Source organism: Chiloscyllium plagiosum, unplaced genomic scaffold (assembly GCF_037043375.1).
Source record: "Chiloscyllium plagiosum isolate Xiang-an unplaced genomic scaffold, Cpla_swu_hap1 HiC_scaffold_9, whole genome shotgun sequence".
NCBI classification, from domain to species: domain Eukaryota; kingdom Metazoa; phylum Chordata; class Chondrichthyes; order Orectolobiformes; family Hemiscylliidae; genus Chiloscyllium; species Chiloscyllium plagiosum.
The window spans coordinates 74,205,652-74,224,675 of NW_028270147.1; the positions used below are offsets into that span (position 1 = coordinate 74,205,652).

Consider the following 19,024-nt stretch of genomic DNA (forward strand, 5'->3'; position numbering starts at 1 on the left):
TCACTCTGCTCCTGCAGTCTTCCAGCATCACCATCACTCTGCTCCCATACTGGTCCAGTATCACTGTCACTCTGCTCCTACAGTAGTCCAGTATCACTGTCATTATGCTCCTACAGTAGTCCAGTATCACTGTCACTCTGCACCTACAGTAGTCCAGTATCACTGTGTCTCTGCTCCTACAGTAGTTCAGTATCACTGTCACTCTGCTCCTACAGTAGTCCAGTATCACTGTCACTCTGCCACTACACCACTCCAGTATCGCTGTCACTCTGCCTCTACAGTCGTCCGGTATCGCTGTCACTCTGCTCCTGCAGTCTTCCAGCATCACCATCACTCTGCTCCCATACTGGTCCAGTATCACTGTCATTATGTTCCTACAGTAGTCCAGAATACTTTCATTCTGCTTCTACAGTAGTCCAGTATCACTGTAACTCTGCTCCTTCAGTAGACCAGAATCACTGTCTCTCTGCTCCTACAAAGGTCCAGTATAACCGACATTCTCCTTCTACAGTAGTCCAGCATCATTGTCACTCTGCTTCTGCAGTAGTCCAATATCACTGTCACTCTGCCACTACAGCACTCCAGTATCGCTGTCACTCTGCCTCTACAGTCGTCCGGTATCGCTGTCACTCTGCTCCTGCAGTCTTCCAGCATCACCATCACCCTGCTCCCATTCTGGTCCAGTATCACTGTCACTCTGCTTCTGCAGTAGTCCAATATCACTGTCACTCTGCCACTACAGCACTCCAGTATCGCTGTCACTCTGCCTCTACAGTCGTCCGGTATCGCTGTCACTCTGCTCCTGCAGTCTTCCAGCATCACCATCACCCTGCTCCCATACTGGTCCAGTATCACTGTCACTCTGCTTCTGCAGTAGTCCAATATCACTGTCACTCTGCCACTACAGCACTCCAGTATCGCTGTCACTCTGCCTCTACAGTCGTCCGGTATCGCTGTCACTCTGCTCCTGCAGTCTTCCAGCATCACCATCACTCTGCTCCCACACTGGTCCAGTATCACTGTCATTATGCTCCTACAGTAGTCCAGAATACTTTCATTCTGCTTCTACAGTAGTCCAGTATCACTGTAACTCTGCTCCTTCAGTAGACCAGAATCACTGTCTCTCTGCTCCTACAAAGGTCCAGTATAACCGACATTCTCCTTCTACAGTAGTCCAGCATCACTGTCACTCTGCTTCTGCAGTAGTCCAATATCACTGTCACTCTGCCACTACAGCACTCCAGTATCGCTGTCACTCTGCCTCTACAGTCGTCCGGTATCGCTGTCACTCTGCTCCTGCAGTCTTCCAGCATCACCATCACCCTGCTCCCATTCTGGTCCAGTATCACTGTCACTCTGCTTCTGCAGTAGTCCAATATCACTGTCACTCTGCCACTACAGCACTCCAGTATCGCTGTCACTCTGCCTCTACAGTCGTCCGGTATCGCTGTCACTCTGCTCCTGCAGTCTTCCAGCATCACAATCACCCTGCTCCCATTCTGGTCCAGTATCACTGTCACTCTGCTTCTGCAGTAGTCCAATATCACTGTCACTCTGCCACTACAGCACTCCAGTATCACTGTCACTCTGCCTCTACAGTCGTCCGGTATCGCTGTCACTCTGCTCCTGCAGTCTTCCAGCATCACCATCACTCTGCTCCCATACTGGTCCAGTATCACTGTCACTCTGCTCCTGCAGTAGTCCAGTATCACTGTCACTCTGCTCGTACAGTAGTTCAGTATCGCTGTCACTCTGCTCCTGCAGTAGTCCATATCACTGTCACTCTGCTCCTGCAGTAGTCCAGTATCATTGTCACTATGCTCCTACAGTAGTCCAGTATCACTGTGTCTCTGCTCCTGCAGTAGTCCAGTATCATTGTCACTATGCTCCTACAGTAGTCCAGTATCACTGTGTCTCTGCTCCTGCAGTAGTCCAGTATCATTGTCACTATGCTCCTACAGTAGTCCAGTATCACTGTGTCTCTGCTCCTGCTGTAGTCCAGTATCACTGTCACTCTGCTCCTGCAGTAGTCCAGTATCACTGTCACTCTGCTCGTACAGTAGTTCAGTATCGCTGTCACTCTGCTCCTGCAGTAGTCCATATCACTGTCACTCTGCTCCTACAGTAGTCCAGTATCACTGTCACTCTGCTCCTGCAGTAGTCCAGTATCATTGTCACTATGCTCCTACAGTAGTCCAGTATCACTGTGTCTCTGCTCCTGCTGTAGTCCAGTATCACTGTCACTCTGCTCCTACAGTAGTCCAGTATCACTGTCACTGTGCACCTACAGCAGTACAGTACCACTGTAACTCTGTTCCTTCAGTAGACCAGTATCACCGTCACTCTGTTCCTACAGTTGTACAGTATCCCTTTTACTCTGCTCCTGCAATAGTTCAGTATCACTGTCAATGTGCTCCCACAGTAGTCCAATACTCTGTCACTCGGCTCCTATAGTAGTCCAGTACCACGGTCACTCTGCTCCTACTGTCTTCCAGTATCACTGTCACTCTGCTTCGACAGTAGATTAGATTAGATTAGATTACATTACAGTGTGGAAACAGGCCCTTCGGCCCAACAAGTCCACACCGACCCGCCGAAGCGAAACCCACCCATACCCCTACATTTACCCCTTACCTAACACTACGGGCAATTTAGCATGGCCAATTCACCTGACCCTGCACATCATTTGGACTGTGGGAGGAAACCGGAGCACCCGGAGGAAACCCACGCAGACACGGGGAGAATGTGCAAACTCCACACAGTCAGTCGCCTGAGGCGGGAATTGAACCCGGGTCTCAGGCGCTGTGAGGCAGCAGTGCTAACCTCTGTGCCACCGTGCCGCCCCAGTAGTCCAGCATCACTGTCAGTCTGCTCCTGCAGTAATCCGGTATCGCTGTCACTCTGCTCCTGCAGTCTTCCAGCATCACCATCACTCTGCTCCCATACTGGTCCAGTATCACTGTCACTCTGCTCCTACAGTAGTCCAGTATCACTGTCATTATGCTCCTACAGTAGTCCAGTATCACTGTCACTCTGCACCTACAGTAGTCCAGTATCACTGTGTCTCTGCTCCTACAGTAGTTCAGTATCACTGTCACTCTGCTCCTACAGTAGTCCAGCATCACTGTCAGTCTGCTCCTGCAGTAATCCGGTATCGCTGTCACTCTGCTCCTGCAGTCTTCCAGCATCACCATCACTCTGCTCCCATACTGGTCCAGTATCACTGTCACTCTGCTCCTACAGTAGTCCAGTATCACTGTCATTATGCTCCTACAGTAGTCCAGTATCACTGTCACTCTGCACCTACAGTAGTCCAGTATCACTGTGTCTCTGCTCCTACAGTAGTTCAGTATCACTGTCACTCTGCTCCTACAGTAGTCCAGTATCACTGTCACTCTGCCACTACACCACTCCAGTATCGCTGTCACTCTGCCTCTACAGTCGTCCGGTATCGCTGTCACTCTGCTCCTGCAGTCTTCCAGCATCACCATCACTCTGCTCCCATACTGGTCCAGTATCACTGTCATTATGTTCCTACAGTAGTCCAGAATACTTTCATTCTGCTTCTACAGTAGTCCAGTATCACTGTAACTCTGCTCCTTCAGTAGACCAGAATCACTGTCTCTCTGCTCCTACAAAGGTCCAGTATAACCGACATTCTCCTTCTACAGTAGTCCAGCATCATTGTCACTCTGCTTCTGCAGTAGTCCAATATCACTGTCACTCTGCCACTACAGCACTCCAGTATCGCTGTCACTCTGCCTCTACAGTCGTCCGGTATCGCTGTCACTCTGCTCCTGCAGTCTTCCAGCATCACCATCACCCTGCTCCCATTCTGGTCCAGTATCACTGTCACTCTGCTTCTGCAGTAGTCCAATATCACTGTCACTCTGCCACTACAGCACTCCAGTATCGCTGTCACTCTGCCTCTACAGTCGTCCGGTATCGCTGTCACTCTGCTCCTGCAGTCTTCCAGCATCACCATCACCCTGCTCCCATACTGGTCCAGTATCACTGTCACTCTGCTTCTGCAGTAGTCCAATATCACTGTCACTCTGCCACTACAGCACTCCAGTATCGCTGTCACTCTGCCTCTACAGTCGTCCGGTATCGCTGTCACTCTGCTCCTGCAGTCTTCCAGCATCACCATCACTCTGCTCCCACACTGGTCCAGTATCACTGTCATTATGCTCCTACAGTAGTCCAGAATACTTTCATTCTGCTTCTACAGTAGTCCAGTATCACTGTAACTCTGCTCCTTCAGTAGACCAGAATCACTGTCTCTCTGCTCCTACAAAGGTCCAGTATAACCGACATTCTCCTTCTACAGTAGTCCAGCATCACTGTCACTCTGCTTCTGCAGTAGTCCAATATCACTGTCACTCTGCCACTACAGCACTCCAGTATCGCTGTCACTCTGCCTCTACAGTCGTCCGGTATCGCTGTCACTCTGCTCCTGCAGTCTTCCAGCATCACCATCACCCTGCTCCCATTCTGGTCCAGTATCACTGTCACTCTGCTTCTGCAGTAGTCCAATATCACTGTCACTCTGCCACTACAGCACTCCAGTATCGCTGTCACTCTGCCTCTACAGTCGTCCGGTATCGCTGTCACTCTGCTCCTGCAGTCTTCCAGCATCACAATCACCCTGCTCCCATTCTGGTCCAGTATCACTGTCACTCTGCTTCTGCAGTAGTCCAATATCACTGTCACTCTGCCACTACAGCACTCCAGTATCACTGTCACTCTGCCTCTACAGTCGTCCGGTATCGCTGTCACTCTGCTCCTGCAGTCTTCCAGCATCACCATCACTCTGCTCCCATACTGGTCCAGTATCACTGTCACTCTGCTCCTGCAGTAGTCCAGTATCACTGTCACTCTGCTCGTACAGTAGTTCAGTATCGCTGTCACTCTGCTCCTGCAGTAGTCCATATCACTGTCACTCTGCTCCTGCAGTAGTCCAGTATCATTGTCACTATGCTCCTACAGTAGTCCAGTATCACTGTGTCTCTGCTCCTGCAGTAGTCCAGTATCATTGTCACTATGCTCCTACAGTAGTCCAGTATCACTGTGTCTCTGCTCCTGCAGTAGTCCAGTATCATTGTCACTATGCTCCTACAGTAGTCCAGTATCACTGTGTCTCTGCTCCTGCTGTAGTCCAGTATCACTGTCACTCTGCTCCTGCAGTAGTCCAGTATCACTGTCACTCTGCTCGTACAGTAGTTCAGTATCGCTGTCACTCTGCTCCTGCAGTAGTCCATATCACTGTCACTCTGCTCCTACAGTAGTCCAGTATCACTGTCACTCTGCTCCTGCAGTAGTCCAGTATCATTGTCACTATGCTCCTACAGTAGTCCAGTATCACTGTGTCTCTGCTCCTGCTGTAGTCCAGTATCACTGTCACTCTGCTCCTACAGTAGTCCAGTATCACTGTCACTGTGTTCCTACAGTAGTCCAGTACCACTGTAACTCTGCTCCTTCAGTAGACCAGTATCACCGTCACTCTGTTCCTACAGTTGTACAGTTTCCCTTTCACTCTGCTCCTGCAGTAGCTCAGTATCACCGTCAATATGCTCCCACAGTAGTCCAATACTCTGCCTTTCGGCTCCTATAGTAGTCCAGTACCACGGTCACTCTGCTCCTACTGTCTTCCAGCATCATTGTCACTCTGCTTCGACAGTATTCCAACATCACTGTCACTCTGCTTCCACAGTACTCCAGCATCACTGTCACTGTGCTCCTACAGCAGTCCAGCATCACCGTCACTGTAACCCTACTGTTGTCCAGTATCGCAGTCACTCTGATTCTATAATCTTCCAGCATCACTGTCACTCCACTCCTACTGTAGTCTAGTATCACTGTCACTGTGCTCATGCAGCAGTCCGGTATCACTGTCACTCTGCTCCTACAGTAGTCCAGCATCACTGTCACTGTGCTCTGACAGTAGTCCAGCATCACTGTCACTCTGCCCCTACAGTAATGCAGTATCACTGTTACTCTGCTCCTACAATAGACCAGTATTACTGTCACTCTGCTCCGACAGTAGTCCAGGGTTACTGTCACTGTGCTCCTACAATAGACCAGTATCACTGTCACTATGCTCCTTCAGTAGTCCAGTATCACTGTCACTCTGCTCCTACAGTAGTCCAGAATCACTTTCATTCTGCTTCTATAGTAGTCCAGCATCACTGTAACTCTGCTCCTACAGTCATCCAGCATCACCGTCACTCTGCTCCTACAGTCATCCAGCATCACCATCACACTGCTCCTGCCGTAGTCCAGTATCACTGTAACTCTGCTCCTTCGGTAGACCAGAATCGCTGTCTCTCTGCCTCTATAGTGGTACTGCATCACCGTCACTCTGCTCCTACAGTCGTCTAGCATCACCGTCACTCTGCTCCAACAGTAGTCCAATACCACTGTCACTGTGCCCCTACAGTTGTCCAGCATCACTGTCACTCTGCTCCTACAAAGGTCCAGTATAACCGACACTCTGCTTCTACAGTAGTCCAGTATAACTGTCACTCTGCTCCTGCAGTAATCCAGCATCACTGTCACTCTGCTCCTACAATTGTCCAGTATAACCGACACTCTCCTTCTACAGTGGTCCAGCATCACTGTCACTCTGCTCCTGCAGTAGTCCAGTATAACCGACACTCTGCTTCCACAGTGGTCCAGTATCACTGTCACTCTGCTCCTACAGTAGTGCAGCGTCACTGTCAGTCTGCTCCTGCAGTAGTCCAGCATCACTGTCACTCTGCTCCTACAGCAGTACAGTATCACTGTCACTCTGCTCCTTCAGTAGTTCAGTATCACCGACACTCTGCTTCTACAGTCGTCCAGTATCACTGTCACTCTGCTCCTACAGTAGTCCCGCATCACTGTCAGTCTGCTCCTGCAGTAGTTCAGTATCACTGACACTCTGCTTCTACAGTCGTCCAGCATCACTGTCACTCTGCCCCTATAGCACTCCAATATCGCTGTCACTCTGCTCCTTTAGTCATCCAGAATCACTGTCACTCTGCTTCTATAGTAACACTGGAACACTGTCACTCTGCTCCTACAGCAGTACACTAACACTGTCACTCTGCTCCTTCAGTAGTTCAGTATCACCGTCACTCTGCTCCTACAGTCTCCCAGCTTCACCATCACTCTACTCCTACAGTGATCCAGTATCACTGTCACTCTGCCCCTATAGCACTCCAATATCGCTGTCACTCTGCTCCTTTAGTCATCCAGAATCACTGTCACTCTGCTTCTATAGTAATACTGGAACACTGTCACTCTGCTCCTACAGTAGTCCAGCATCACCGACATTCTGATCCTACAGTCGTCCAGCATCACCGTCACGCTGCTCCTCGTCTTCCAGTATCACTGTCACTGTGCTCCTACAGTAGTCCACTATCACTGACACTGTGCACCTACAGTAGTTCAGTATCATTGTCACTCTGCTTCTACAGTAGTGCAGTATCACTGTCACTCTGCTTCTACAGTATTCCAGCATTACTGTCAATGTGCTCCTACACTAGTCCAGCATCACTGTCTCTCTGCTCCTATGGCAGTCCAATATCACTGTCACTGTGCTCCTACTGTAGTCCAGTATCACTGTCACTCTGCTCCTGCAGTTGTCCAGTATCACTGTCACTTTGCTCCTACAGTAGTCCAGAATCACTTTCACTCTGCTTCTACAGTAGTCCAGTATCACTGTAGGTCTGCTTCTTTGGTAGTCCATTTCGCTGTCACTCTGCTCCTGCAGTCTTCCAGCATCACCATCACTCTGCTCCTACAGTAGTCCAATACCACTGTCACTGTGCCCCTACAGTTGTCCAGAATCACTGTCACTCTGCTCTGACAGTAGTCCAGAATCACTGTCACTCTGCTCCTACAAAGCTCCAGTATAACCGACACACTGGTTCTACAGTAGTCCAGTATCACTGTCACTCTGCTCGTGCAATAGTCCAGTATAACCGACATTCTCCTTCTACAGTAGTCCAGTATCACTGTCATTCTGCTCCTACAGTAGTCCAGTATAACCGACACTCTGCTCTACAGTAGTCCAGCGTCACTCTCACTCTGCTCATACAGTAATCCAGTATAACCGACACTCTACTTCTCCAGTCGTCCAGTATCACTGTCACTCTGCTCCTACAGTAGTCCTGCATCACTGTCACTCTGTTCCTACAGCAGTACACTATCACTGTCATTCTGCTCCTTCAGTAGTTCAATATCACCGTCACTCTGCTCTTACAGTGGTCCAGTGTCACTGTCTCTCTGCTCCTTCAGTAGTCCAGTATCGCTGTCACTCTGCTACTGCAGTCTCCCAACTTCACCATCACTCTGCTCCTACAGTGATCCAGTATCACTGTCACTCTGCCCCTACAGCACTCCAATATCGCTGTCACTCTGCTCCTCTAGTCGTCCAGAATCACTATTACTCTGCTTCTATAGTAGTACTGGAACACCGTCACTCTGCTCCAACAGTAGTCCAGCATCACCGACATTCTGATCCTACAGTCGTCCAGCATCACCGTCACTCTGCTCCTCGTCTTCTAGTATCATTGTCACTGTGCTCCTACAGCAGTCCAATATCACTGACACTGTGTACCTACAGTAGTTCAGTATCATTGTCACTCTGCTTCGACAGTAGTGCAGTATCACTGTCACTCTGCTTCTACAGTATTCCAGCATTACTGTCAATGTGCTCCTACACTAGTCCAGCATCACTGTCTCTCTGCTCCTATGGCAGTCCAGCATCACTGTCACTGTGCTCCCACAGTAGTCCAGTATCACTGTCACTCTGCTCCTGCAGTTGTCCTGTATCACTGTCACTCTGCTCTGACAGTAGTCCAGTGTTACTGACACTCTGCTCCTACAATAGACCAGTATCAATGTCACTCTGCTCCTACAGTAGTCCAGAATCACTTTCATTCTGCTTCTATAGTAGTCCAGCATCACTGTAACTCTGCTCCTATAGTCATCCAGCATCAGCATCACTCTGCTCCTACAGTCATCCAGCATCACTGTCACTATGCTCCTACAGTAGTCCAGTATCACTGTAACTCTGCTCCTTCAGTAGACCAGAATCGCTGTCTCTCTGCTTCTATAGTAGTACTGCATCACCGTCACTCTGCTCCTACAGTCGTCCAGCATCACCGTCACTCTGCTCCTACAGTAGTCCAATACCACTGTCACTTTGCCCCTACAGTTTTCCAGTATCGCAGTCACTCTGCTCTGACAGTAGTCCAACATCACTGTCACTCTGCTCCGACAAAGGTCCAGTATAACCGATACTCTGCTTTTACAGTAGTCCAGTATCACTGTCACTCTGCTACTGCAGTTGTCCAGTATCACTGTCACTCTGCTCCTGCAGTTGTCCAGTATCACTGTCACTCTGCTCCTGCAATAGTCCAGTATAACTGACACTCTCCTTCTACAGTAGTCCAGCATGACTGTCACTCTGCTCCTGCAGTAGTCCAACATGACTGTCACTCTGCTCCTGCAGTAGTCCAGCATGACTGTCACTCTGCACCTACAGTAGTCCAGTACAACTGACACTCTGCTTCTACAGTGGTCCAGTATCACTGTCACTCTGCTCCTACAGTAGTCCAGCATCACCGACATTCTGATCCTACAGTCGTCCAGCATCACCGTCACTCTGCTCCTCGTCTTCCAGTATCACTGTCACTGTGCTCCTACAGTAGTCCACTATCACTGGCACTGTGCACCTACAGTAGTTCAGTATCATTGTCACTCTGCTTCTATAGTAGTCCACTATCACTGTCACTCTGCTTCTACAGTAGTGCAGTATCATTGTCACTTTTCTTCTACAGTAATCCAGTATCACTGTCACTCTGCTTCGACAGTAGCCCAGTATCATTGTCACTCTGCTTCTACAGTATTCCAGCATTACTGTCAATGTGCTCCTACACTAGTCCAGCATCACTGTCTCTCTGCTCCTATGGCAGTCCAGCATCACTGTCACTCTGCTCTGACAGTAGTCCAGCATCACTGTCACTCTGACCCTACAGTTGTGCAGTATCACTGTTACTCTGCTCCTACAATAGACCAGTATCACTGTCACTCTGCTTTGACAGTACTCCAGTATCACAGTCACTCTGCTTCTGCAGTAGTTCAGTATCACTGTCAATATGCTCCTACAGTTGTCCAGTATAATTGTCACTGTGCTCCTACAGTGGTCCAGTATCACTGTCACTCTGTCCCAACATGCACTCCAGTATCGCTGTCACTCTGCCTCTACAGTAGTCCGGTATCGCTGTCACTCTGCCCCTGCAGTCTTCTAGCATCACCATCACTCTGCTCCCATACTGGTCCAGTATCACTGTCACTCTGCTCCTACTGTAGTCCAGTATCACTGTCACTATGCTCCTACAGTAGTCCAGTATCACTGTCACTGTGTTCCTACAGTAGTCCAGTACCACTGTAACTTTGCTCCTTCAGTAGACCAGTATCACCGTCACTCTGTTCCTACAGTTGTACAGTTTCCCTTTCACTCTGCTCCTGCAGTAGCTCAGTATCACCGTCAATATGCTCCCACAGTAGTCCAATACTCTGTCTCTCGGCTCCTATAGTAGTCAAGTACCACGGTCACTCTGCTCCTACTGTCTTCCAGCATCACTGTCACTCTGCTTCGACAGTAGTCCAACATCACTGTCGCTCTGCTTCTACAGTATTCCAGCATCACTGTTACTGTTCTCCTACAGTAGTCCAGCATCACCGTCACTGTACCCCTAAAGTTGTCCAGTATCGCAGTCACTCTGCTCCTATAGTCTTCCAGCATCACTGCCACTCTACTCCTACAGTAGTCTAGTATCACTGTCACTGTGCTCATGCAGCAGTCCGGTATCACTGTCACCGTGCTTCTACAGTAGTCCAGAATCACTGTTACTCTGCTCCTGCAGTTGTCCGGTATCACTGTCACTCTGCTTCTGCAGTTGTCCAGTATCACTGTCACTCTGCTCCTGCAGTTGTCCGGTATCACTGTCACTCTGCTGCTACAGTAGTCCAGAATCACTTTCATTCTGCTTCTATAGTAGTCCAGCATCACTGCAACTCTGCTCCTACTGTCATCCAGCATCACCGTCGCTCTGCTCCTACAGTCATCCAGCATCACCATCACACTGCTCCTACAGTAGTCCAGTATCACTGTCACTGTGCTCCTACAGTAGTCCAATATCACAGTAACTCTGCTCCTTCAGTAGACCAGAAACGCTATCTCTCTGCTTCTATAGTAGTACTGCATCATTGTCACTCTGCTCCTACAGTCGTCCAGCATCACCATCACTCTGCTCCTACAGTAGTCCAATACCACTGTCACTGTGCCCCTACAGTTGTCCAGTATCGCAGTCACTCTGCTCTGACAGTAGTCCAGCATCACTGTCACTCTGCTCCGACAAAGGTCCAGTGTAGCCGACACTCTGCTTCTACAGTACTCCAGCATCACTGTCACTCTGCTCCTGCAGTAGTCCAGTATAACCGACACTCTCCTTCTACAGTAGTCCTGTATAACCAACACTCTGCTTCTATAGTCATCCAGTGTCACTGTCACTCTGCTCCTACAGTAGTCCAGAATCACTGTCACTCTGCTCCTACAGCAGTACACTATCACTGTCACTCTGCTCCTTCAGTAGTTAAGTATCACCGTCACTCTGCTCCTACAGTGGTTCGGTGTCACTGTCTCTCTGCTCCTACAGTAGCCCAGTATCACTGTCACTCTGCTCCTACAGTAGTCCAGTATCGCTGTCACTCTGCTCCTTTAGTCATCCAGCATCACTATCACTCTGCTTCTATAGTAGTACTGGAACACCGTCACTCTGCTCCTACAGTAGTCCAGCATCACCGACATTCTGATCCTACAGTCGTCCAGCATCACTGTCACTCTGCTCCTCGTCTTCGAGTATCACTGTCACTGTGCTCCTACAGTAGTCCACTATCACTGGCACTGTGCACCTACTGTTACTCTGCTCCTACAATAGACCAGTATTACTGTCACTTTGCTCTGACAGTAGTCCAGTGTTACTGTCACTCTGCTCCTACAATAGACCAGTATCACTGTCACTCTGCTTCGACAGTACTCCAGTATCACAGTCACTCTGTTCTTGCAGTAGTTCAGTATCACTGTCAATATGCTCCCATACTGGTCCAGTATCACTGTGTCTCTGCTCCTGCAGTAGTTCAGTATCACTGTCACTCTGCTCCTGCAGTAGTTCAGTATCACTGTCACTCTGCTCCTACAGTAGTCCAGTATCACTGTCACTCTGCTCCTGCAGTAGTTCAGTATCACTGTCACTCTGCTCCTGCAGTAGTTCAGTATCACTGTCACTCTGCTCCTACAGTAGTCCAGTATCATTGTCACTGTGCTCCTACAGTAGTCCACTATCACTGTCACTCTGCTCCTACAGTAGTCCAGTATCACAGTCAATATGCTCCTACAGTAGTCCAGTATCATTGTCATTCTGCTCCTACAGTAGTCCAGTATCACAGTTAATATGCTCCTACAGTAGTCCAGTATCATTGTCACTCTGCTCCTACAGTAGTCCACTATCACTGGCACTGTGCGCCTACAGTAGTCCAGTATCACTGTCACTCTGCTCCTACAGTAGTCCAGTATCACTGTCATTATGCTCCTACAGTAGTCCAGTATCATTCTCACTGTGCTCCTACAGTAGTCCACAGTATCACTGTCATTATGCTCCTACAGTAGTCCAGCGTCAATGTCAGTCTGCTCCTGCAGTAGTCCAGCATCACTGTCACTTTGCTCCTTCAGTACTTCAGTATCACCATCACTCTGCTCCTTCAGTAGTCCAGTATCGCTGTCACTCTGCTCCTGCAGTCTCCCAGCTTCACCATCACTCTGCTCCTACAGTGATCCAGTATCACTGTCACTCTGCCCCTACAGCACTCCAATATCGCTGTCACTCTGCTCCTTTAGTCATCCAGAATCACTATCACTCTGCTTCTATAGTAGTACTGTATCACTGTCACTCTGCTCCTACAGTAGTCCAGCATCACCGACATTCTGATCCTACAGTCGTCCAGCATCACCGTCACTCTGCTCCTCGTCTTCCAGTATCACTGTCACTGTGCTCCTACAGTAGTCCACTATCACTGGCACTGTGCACCTACAGTAGTTCAGTATCATTGTCACTCTGCTTCTATAGTAGTCCACTATCACTGTCACTCTGCTTCTACAGTAGTGCAGTATCATTGTCACTTTTCTTCTACAGTAATCCAGTATCACTGTCACTCTGCTTCGACAGTAGCCCAGTATCATTGTCACTCTGCTTCTACAGTATTCCAGCATTACTGTCAATGTGCTCCTACACTAGTCCAGCATCACTGTCTCTCTGCTCCTATGGCAGTCCAGCATCACTGTCACTCTGCTCTGACAGTAGTCCAGCATCACTGTCACTCTGACCCTACAGTTGTGCAGTATCACTGTTACTCTGCTCCTACAATAGACCAGTATTACTGTCACTCTGCTTTGACAGTACTCCAGTATCACAGTCACTCTGCTTCTGCAATAGTTGAGTATCACTGTCAATATGCTCCTACAGTTGTCCAGTATAATTGTCACTGTGCTCCTACAGTGGTCCAGTATCACTGTCACTCTGTCCCAACATGCACTCCAGTATTGCTGTCACTCTGCCTCTACAGTAGTCCGGTATCGCAGTCACTCTGCCCCTGCAGTCTTCTAGCATCACCATCACTCTGCACCCATACTGGTCCAGTATCACTGTCACTCTGCTCCTACTGTAGTCCAGTATCACTGTCACTATGCTCCTACAGTAGTCCAGTATCACTGTCACTGTGTTCCTACAGTAGTCCAGTACCACTGTAACTCTGTTCCTTCAGTAGACCAGTATCACCATCACTCTGTTCCTACAGTTGTACAGTTTCCCTTTCACTCTGCTCCTGCAGTAGCTCAGTATCACCGTCAATATGCTCCCACAGTAGTCCAATACTCTGTCTCTCGGCTCCTATAGTAGTCAAGTACCACGGTCACTCTGCTCCTACTGTCTTCCAGCATCACTGTCACTCTGCTTCGACAGTAGTCCAACATCACTGTCGCTCTGCTTCTACAGTATTCCAGCATCACTGTTACTGTTCTCCTACAGTAGTCCAGCATCACCGTCACTGTACCCCTAAAGTTGTCCAGTATCGCAGTCACTCTGCTCCTATAGTCTTCCAGCATCACTGCCACTCTACTCCTACAGTAGTCTAGTATCACTGTCACTGTGCTCATGCAGCAGTCCGGTATCACTGTCACCGTGCTTCTACAGTAGTCCAGAATCACTGTTACTCTGCTCCTGCAGTTGTCCGGTATCACTGTCACTCTGCTTCTGCAGTTGTCCAGTATCACTGTCACTCTGCTCCTGCAGTTGTCCAGTATCACTGTCACTCTGCTCCTGCAGTTGTCCGGTATCACTGTCACTCTGCTGCTACAGTAGTCCAGAATCACTTTCATTCTGCTTCTATAGTAGTCCAGCATCACTGCAACTCTGCTCCTACTGTCATCCAGCATCACCGTCGCTCTGCTCCTACAGTCATCCAGCATCACCATCACACTGCTCCTACAGTAGTCCAGTATCACTGTCACTGTGCTCCTACAGTAGTCCAATATCACAGTAACTCTGCTCCTTCAGTAGACCAGAAACGCTATCTCTCTGCTTCTATAGTAGTACTGCATCATTGTCACTCTGCTCCTACAGTCGTCCAGCATCACCATCACTCTGCTCCTACAGTAGTCCAATACCACTGTCACTGTGCCCCTACAGTTGTCCAGTATCGCAGTCACTCTGCTCTGACAGTAGTCCAGCATCACTGTCACTCTGCTCCGACAAAGGTCCAGTGTAGCCGACACTCTGCTTCTACAGTACTCCAGCATCACTGTCACTCTGCTCCTGCAGTAGTCCAGTATAACCGACACTCTCCTTCTACAGTAGTCCTGTATAACCAACACTCTGCTTCTATAGTCATCCAGTGTCACTGTCACTCTGCTCCTACAGTAGTCCAGAATCACTGTCACTCTGCTCCTACAGCAGTACACTATCACTGTCACTCTGCTCCTTCAGTAGTTAAGTATCACCGTCACTCTGCTCCTACAGTGGTTCGGTGTCACTGTCTCTCTGCTCCTACAGTAGCCCAGTATCACTGTCACTCTGCTCCTACAGTAGTCCAGTATCGCTGTCACTCTGCTCCTTTAGTCATCCAGCATCACTATCACTCTGCTTCTATAGTAGTACTGGAACACTGTCACTCTGCTCCTACAGTAGTCCAGCATCACCGACATTCTGATCCTACAGTCGTCCAGCATCACTGTCACTCTGCTCCTCGTCTTCGAGTATCACTGTCACTGTGCTCCTACAGTAGTCCACTATCACTGGCACTGTGCACCTACTGTTACTCTGCTCCTACAATAGACCAGTATTACTGTCACTTTGCTCTGACAGTAGTCCAGTGTTACTGTCACTCTGCTCCTACAATAGACCAGTATCACTGTCACTCTGCTTCGACAGTACTCCAGTATCACAGTCACTCTGTTCTTGCAGTAGTTCAGTATCACTGTCAATATGCTCCCATACTGGTCCAGTATCACTGTGTCTCTGCTCCTGCAGTAGTTCAGTATCACTGTCACTCTGCTCCTGCAGTAGTTCAGTATCACTGTCACTCTGCTCCTACAGTAGTCCAGTATCACTGTCACTCTGCTCCTGCAGTAGTTCAGTATCACTGTCACTCTGCTCCTGCAGTAGTTCAGTATCACTGTCACTCTGCTCCTGCAGTAGTTCAGTATCACTGTCACTCTGCTCCTACAGTAGTTCAGTATCACTGTCACTCTGCTCCTGCAGTAGTTCAGTATCACTGTCACTCTGCTCCTACAGTAGTTCAGTATCATTGTCACTGTGCTCCTACAGTAGTCCACTATCACTGGCACTGTGCACCAACAGTAGTTCAGTATCATTGTCATTCTGCTTCTACAGTAGTCCACTATCACTGTCACTCTGCTCCTACAGTAGTCCAGTATCACAGTTAATATGCTCCTACAGTAGTCCAGTATCATTGTCACTCTGCTCCTACAGTAGTCCAGTATCATTGTCACTCTGCTCCTACAGTAGTCCAGTATCATTGTCATTCTGCTCCTACAGTAGTCCAGTATCACAGTTAATATGCTCCTACAGTAGTCCAGTATCACTGTCACTGTGCTCCTACAGTAGTCCACTATCACTGGCACTGTGCGCCTACAGTAGTCCAGTATCACTGTCACTCTGCTCCTACAGTAGTCCAGTATCACTGTCATTATGCTCCTACAGTAGTCCAGTATCATTCTCACTGTGCTCCTACAGTAGTCCACAGTATCACTGTCATTATGCTCCTACAGTTGTCCAGTATCATTGTCACTCTGCTCCTACAGTGTCCAGTATCATTGTCACTGTGCTCCTACAATAGTCCAGCATTACTGTCACTCTGCTCCTTCAGTAGTCCAGTATCACTGTCACTCTGCTCCTTCAGTACAAATGAAATAAGAAACCTTTTCCCTTGTACAGCACTTTACACACTTTCAGCTCCCTAAGTAAGCAATTGAGCACTTTTTAAAAATAATGTAGTCACTGTTTTAATTTTGCTTCCTTTCTTAAAGGCTCCTGAGACAGCAGTGTATAAACTCAAACCCTTTATGAGCTAGAAAGATACTTGGGGCACCATCATATCCATAACTCTCAACTTCTTGGCTCGGAACAGTTACACAATGCCTTACCTCTTGCTGGATCAAAATAAAGGAAATCCCTTCCCTGTAGCACTGTGAGAGTTCATACACCCTGTGGATTACAGTTGTTCAGCAAGGCAGCTGACCACCAGCTTCCCTGGGTATTTAGGGATGGAAATTCACTGCTATCTTCGCCAGCAATGTTCATATCCACCAACAAATATAGAAGAGTGAGAGGTGACCTTGTTGAAACAAATAAGATTCTTAGAGGACTTGAGAAGGTAGATGTAGGAAGAGTGTTTCCCTTTCAGAGAGGGTCCAGGACCAGAGGGCATAATCTCAGAATGAGGGGCCACACATTTCAGACAGAGATGAGGAGAAATGTCTTCTCTGTTGGCAGTCAATCTGTGGAATTCCTTACAGCAGAGTGCTGTCGAGACTGAATCAATAAGTGTATTCAAGGCTGAGAGAGACAGATTTTTAATCAGTAAGGGAATTGAGGCTTTTCAGGGAAAAAAGGCAGGGAAATGGAAGTGAGGATTGTCATATCAACCATGAATGACACAGCAGACTCCGTGGGCTGATTGGCCTATTTCAGCCCCTATATCTTATGGTCTTCTTTGATTTGGAGATTACTGGAGGTTTGATTTAAATAGATAGTTTGTCAAAGCCAGTACAGTCATAACAGGCAGAATGGCCTCATTTGCTGCAGTGTCATTTGAAGATTCTAGGATTTGTAACAGTGACTTAAAGTGCTTCTTTGTCTTGTGGCTAAAGGTATTTTTACCCCCCCCCCAATGTAGGTGATGGATTCCAACTCACTGAACCATTTGACATTTTGTGGGTTGATGGAACTTTGCCCCGTTTTCACAACATCTCATCAGATGTCAGCCACCCAGTTAATAAAGGAGAATGTGTAGCCTTTGACCCATTAACTGGAGCATGGGAATCAGAAAACTGCTCAAAACAGAAAGAAGCACTCTGTCGATATGACAAAGGTGAATTTACGTTTTCATTTTGATGTTTTAGATGTCATTTCTGTGAGTGAACCTCACCAAAAATGCCTTTGTTGTTTTGATAGGAATTGAATTTGTTCATTTGCGTGTTTCTGTCCATATGATAGCCTTGATTATTGTTTGTTGGTTGAGTGGCGAGAGGAGATATTGCATAGATTACGTGGCACTGGTCATTTAGTCAACAGGAGAAAAGTGGGTTTTTTTGTGAAACAAATACAGAACAGGTTTGTGTTTATTTCAATTGGATGGTAATAAAGTGCGCAATAATTATGAGTAAAGGCCAGTCAAAACCTGTGAAAGCGAGTTTTGAGATTTGTAGCTCAGTTTGAGGTTCTGGATATAAGTCAATTCGCTGAGCTGGAAGGTTCATTTTCAGACGTTTCATCACCATACTAGGTAACATCATCAGTGAACCTCCAGTGAAACACTGGTGGTATGGCCTGCTTTTTATTTATGTGTTTGGGTTGGTGATGTCATTTCCTGTGGTGATGTTTACAACAAGCAAAACTAATGTCATTTAGAAAATACCTTGCAAGAACTGTAACAAACACTACATTGGACAGACAGAAAACTCGCCACCAGGATACATGAACATCAACTAGCTACAAAAAGACATACCCACTCTCACTAATATCTTTACATACAGATGAGGAAGGACACCACTTCGACTGGGACAACACATCCATCCTAGGACAAGTCAAACAGAGACACATGCACGAGAAATCCTAGAAGTATGGCATTCCAACCGGAACTCTATCAACAAAACTTTGACTTGGATCCCATTTACCACTCCCTGAGAAAAAGAACAGGGCATGACATCACCAAAGGACATTACATCACCACAGGAAATTACATCACCACAGGAAATGACATCACCAACCCAAGGAAACCTAAACACATAAATAAAAAGCAGGCCATTACACCAGTGCTTCACTGGAGGCTCACTGAAGATGTCACCTAGTGTGGTGACGAAATGTCTGAAATGTCTGAGCTCTTTGCAGCTCAGTGAGCAAACTTACATCTGAAACCTGTGTTGCTGTGTCCCATTCTCTTTCTAACCATGTGCTAGTACCATTCTCTTCTCTTGCCTCATATATTGTGTTCCCACCCTGAGTTTTCCCTTCTGTCTCTTCCCATCCAACCAGAGTTTTCCTAGACAGTCATACCCCTATGCAAGTCCTGTTACTGCAGTAGCAGATGCTGAAATGATTGAATGTGGCACAAGCAGAACTCAGTAGGAGCTTGTGAGACTTGGGATGGAGGGCAGCTGGAATCGAGTGAGCCATGG

At 47.9% G+C, this 19,024-nt stretch overlaps 1 protein-coding gene across 2 annotated transcripts in view; it reads left to right on the top strand.

Moving 5' to 3' along the window:
• The window catches only part of LOC122554545 (adhesion G protein-coupled receptor D2), a 308,358-nt gene that overhangs the window by 20,559 nt on the left and 268,775 nt on the right, over positions 1–19,024 (top strand). For both annotated transcript variants that reach the window (XM_043699743.2, XM_043699744.2), the window contains one exon: positions 17,524–17,718. In XM_043699743.2, the coding sequence (XP_043555678.1) occupies positions 17,524–17,718 (195 nt within the window). The remainder of the gene's footprint in view (positions 1–17,523; positions 17,719–19,024) is intronic.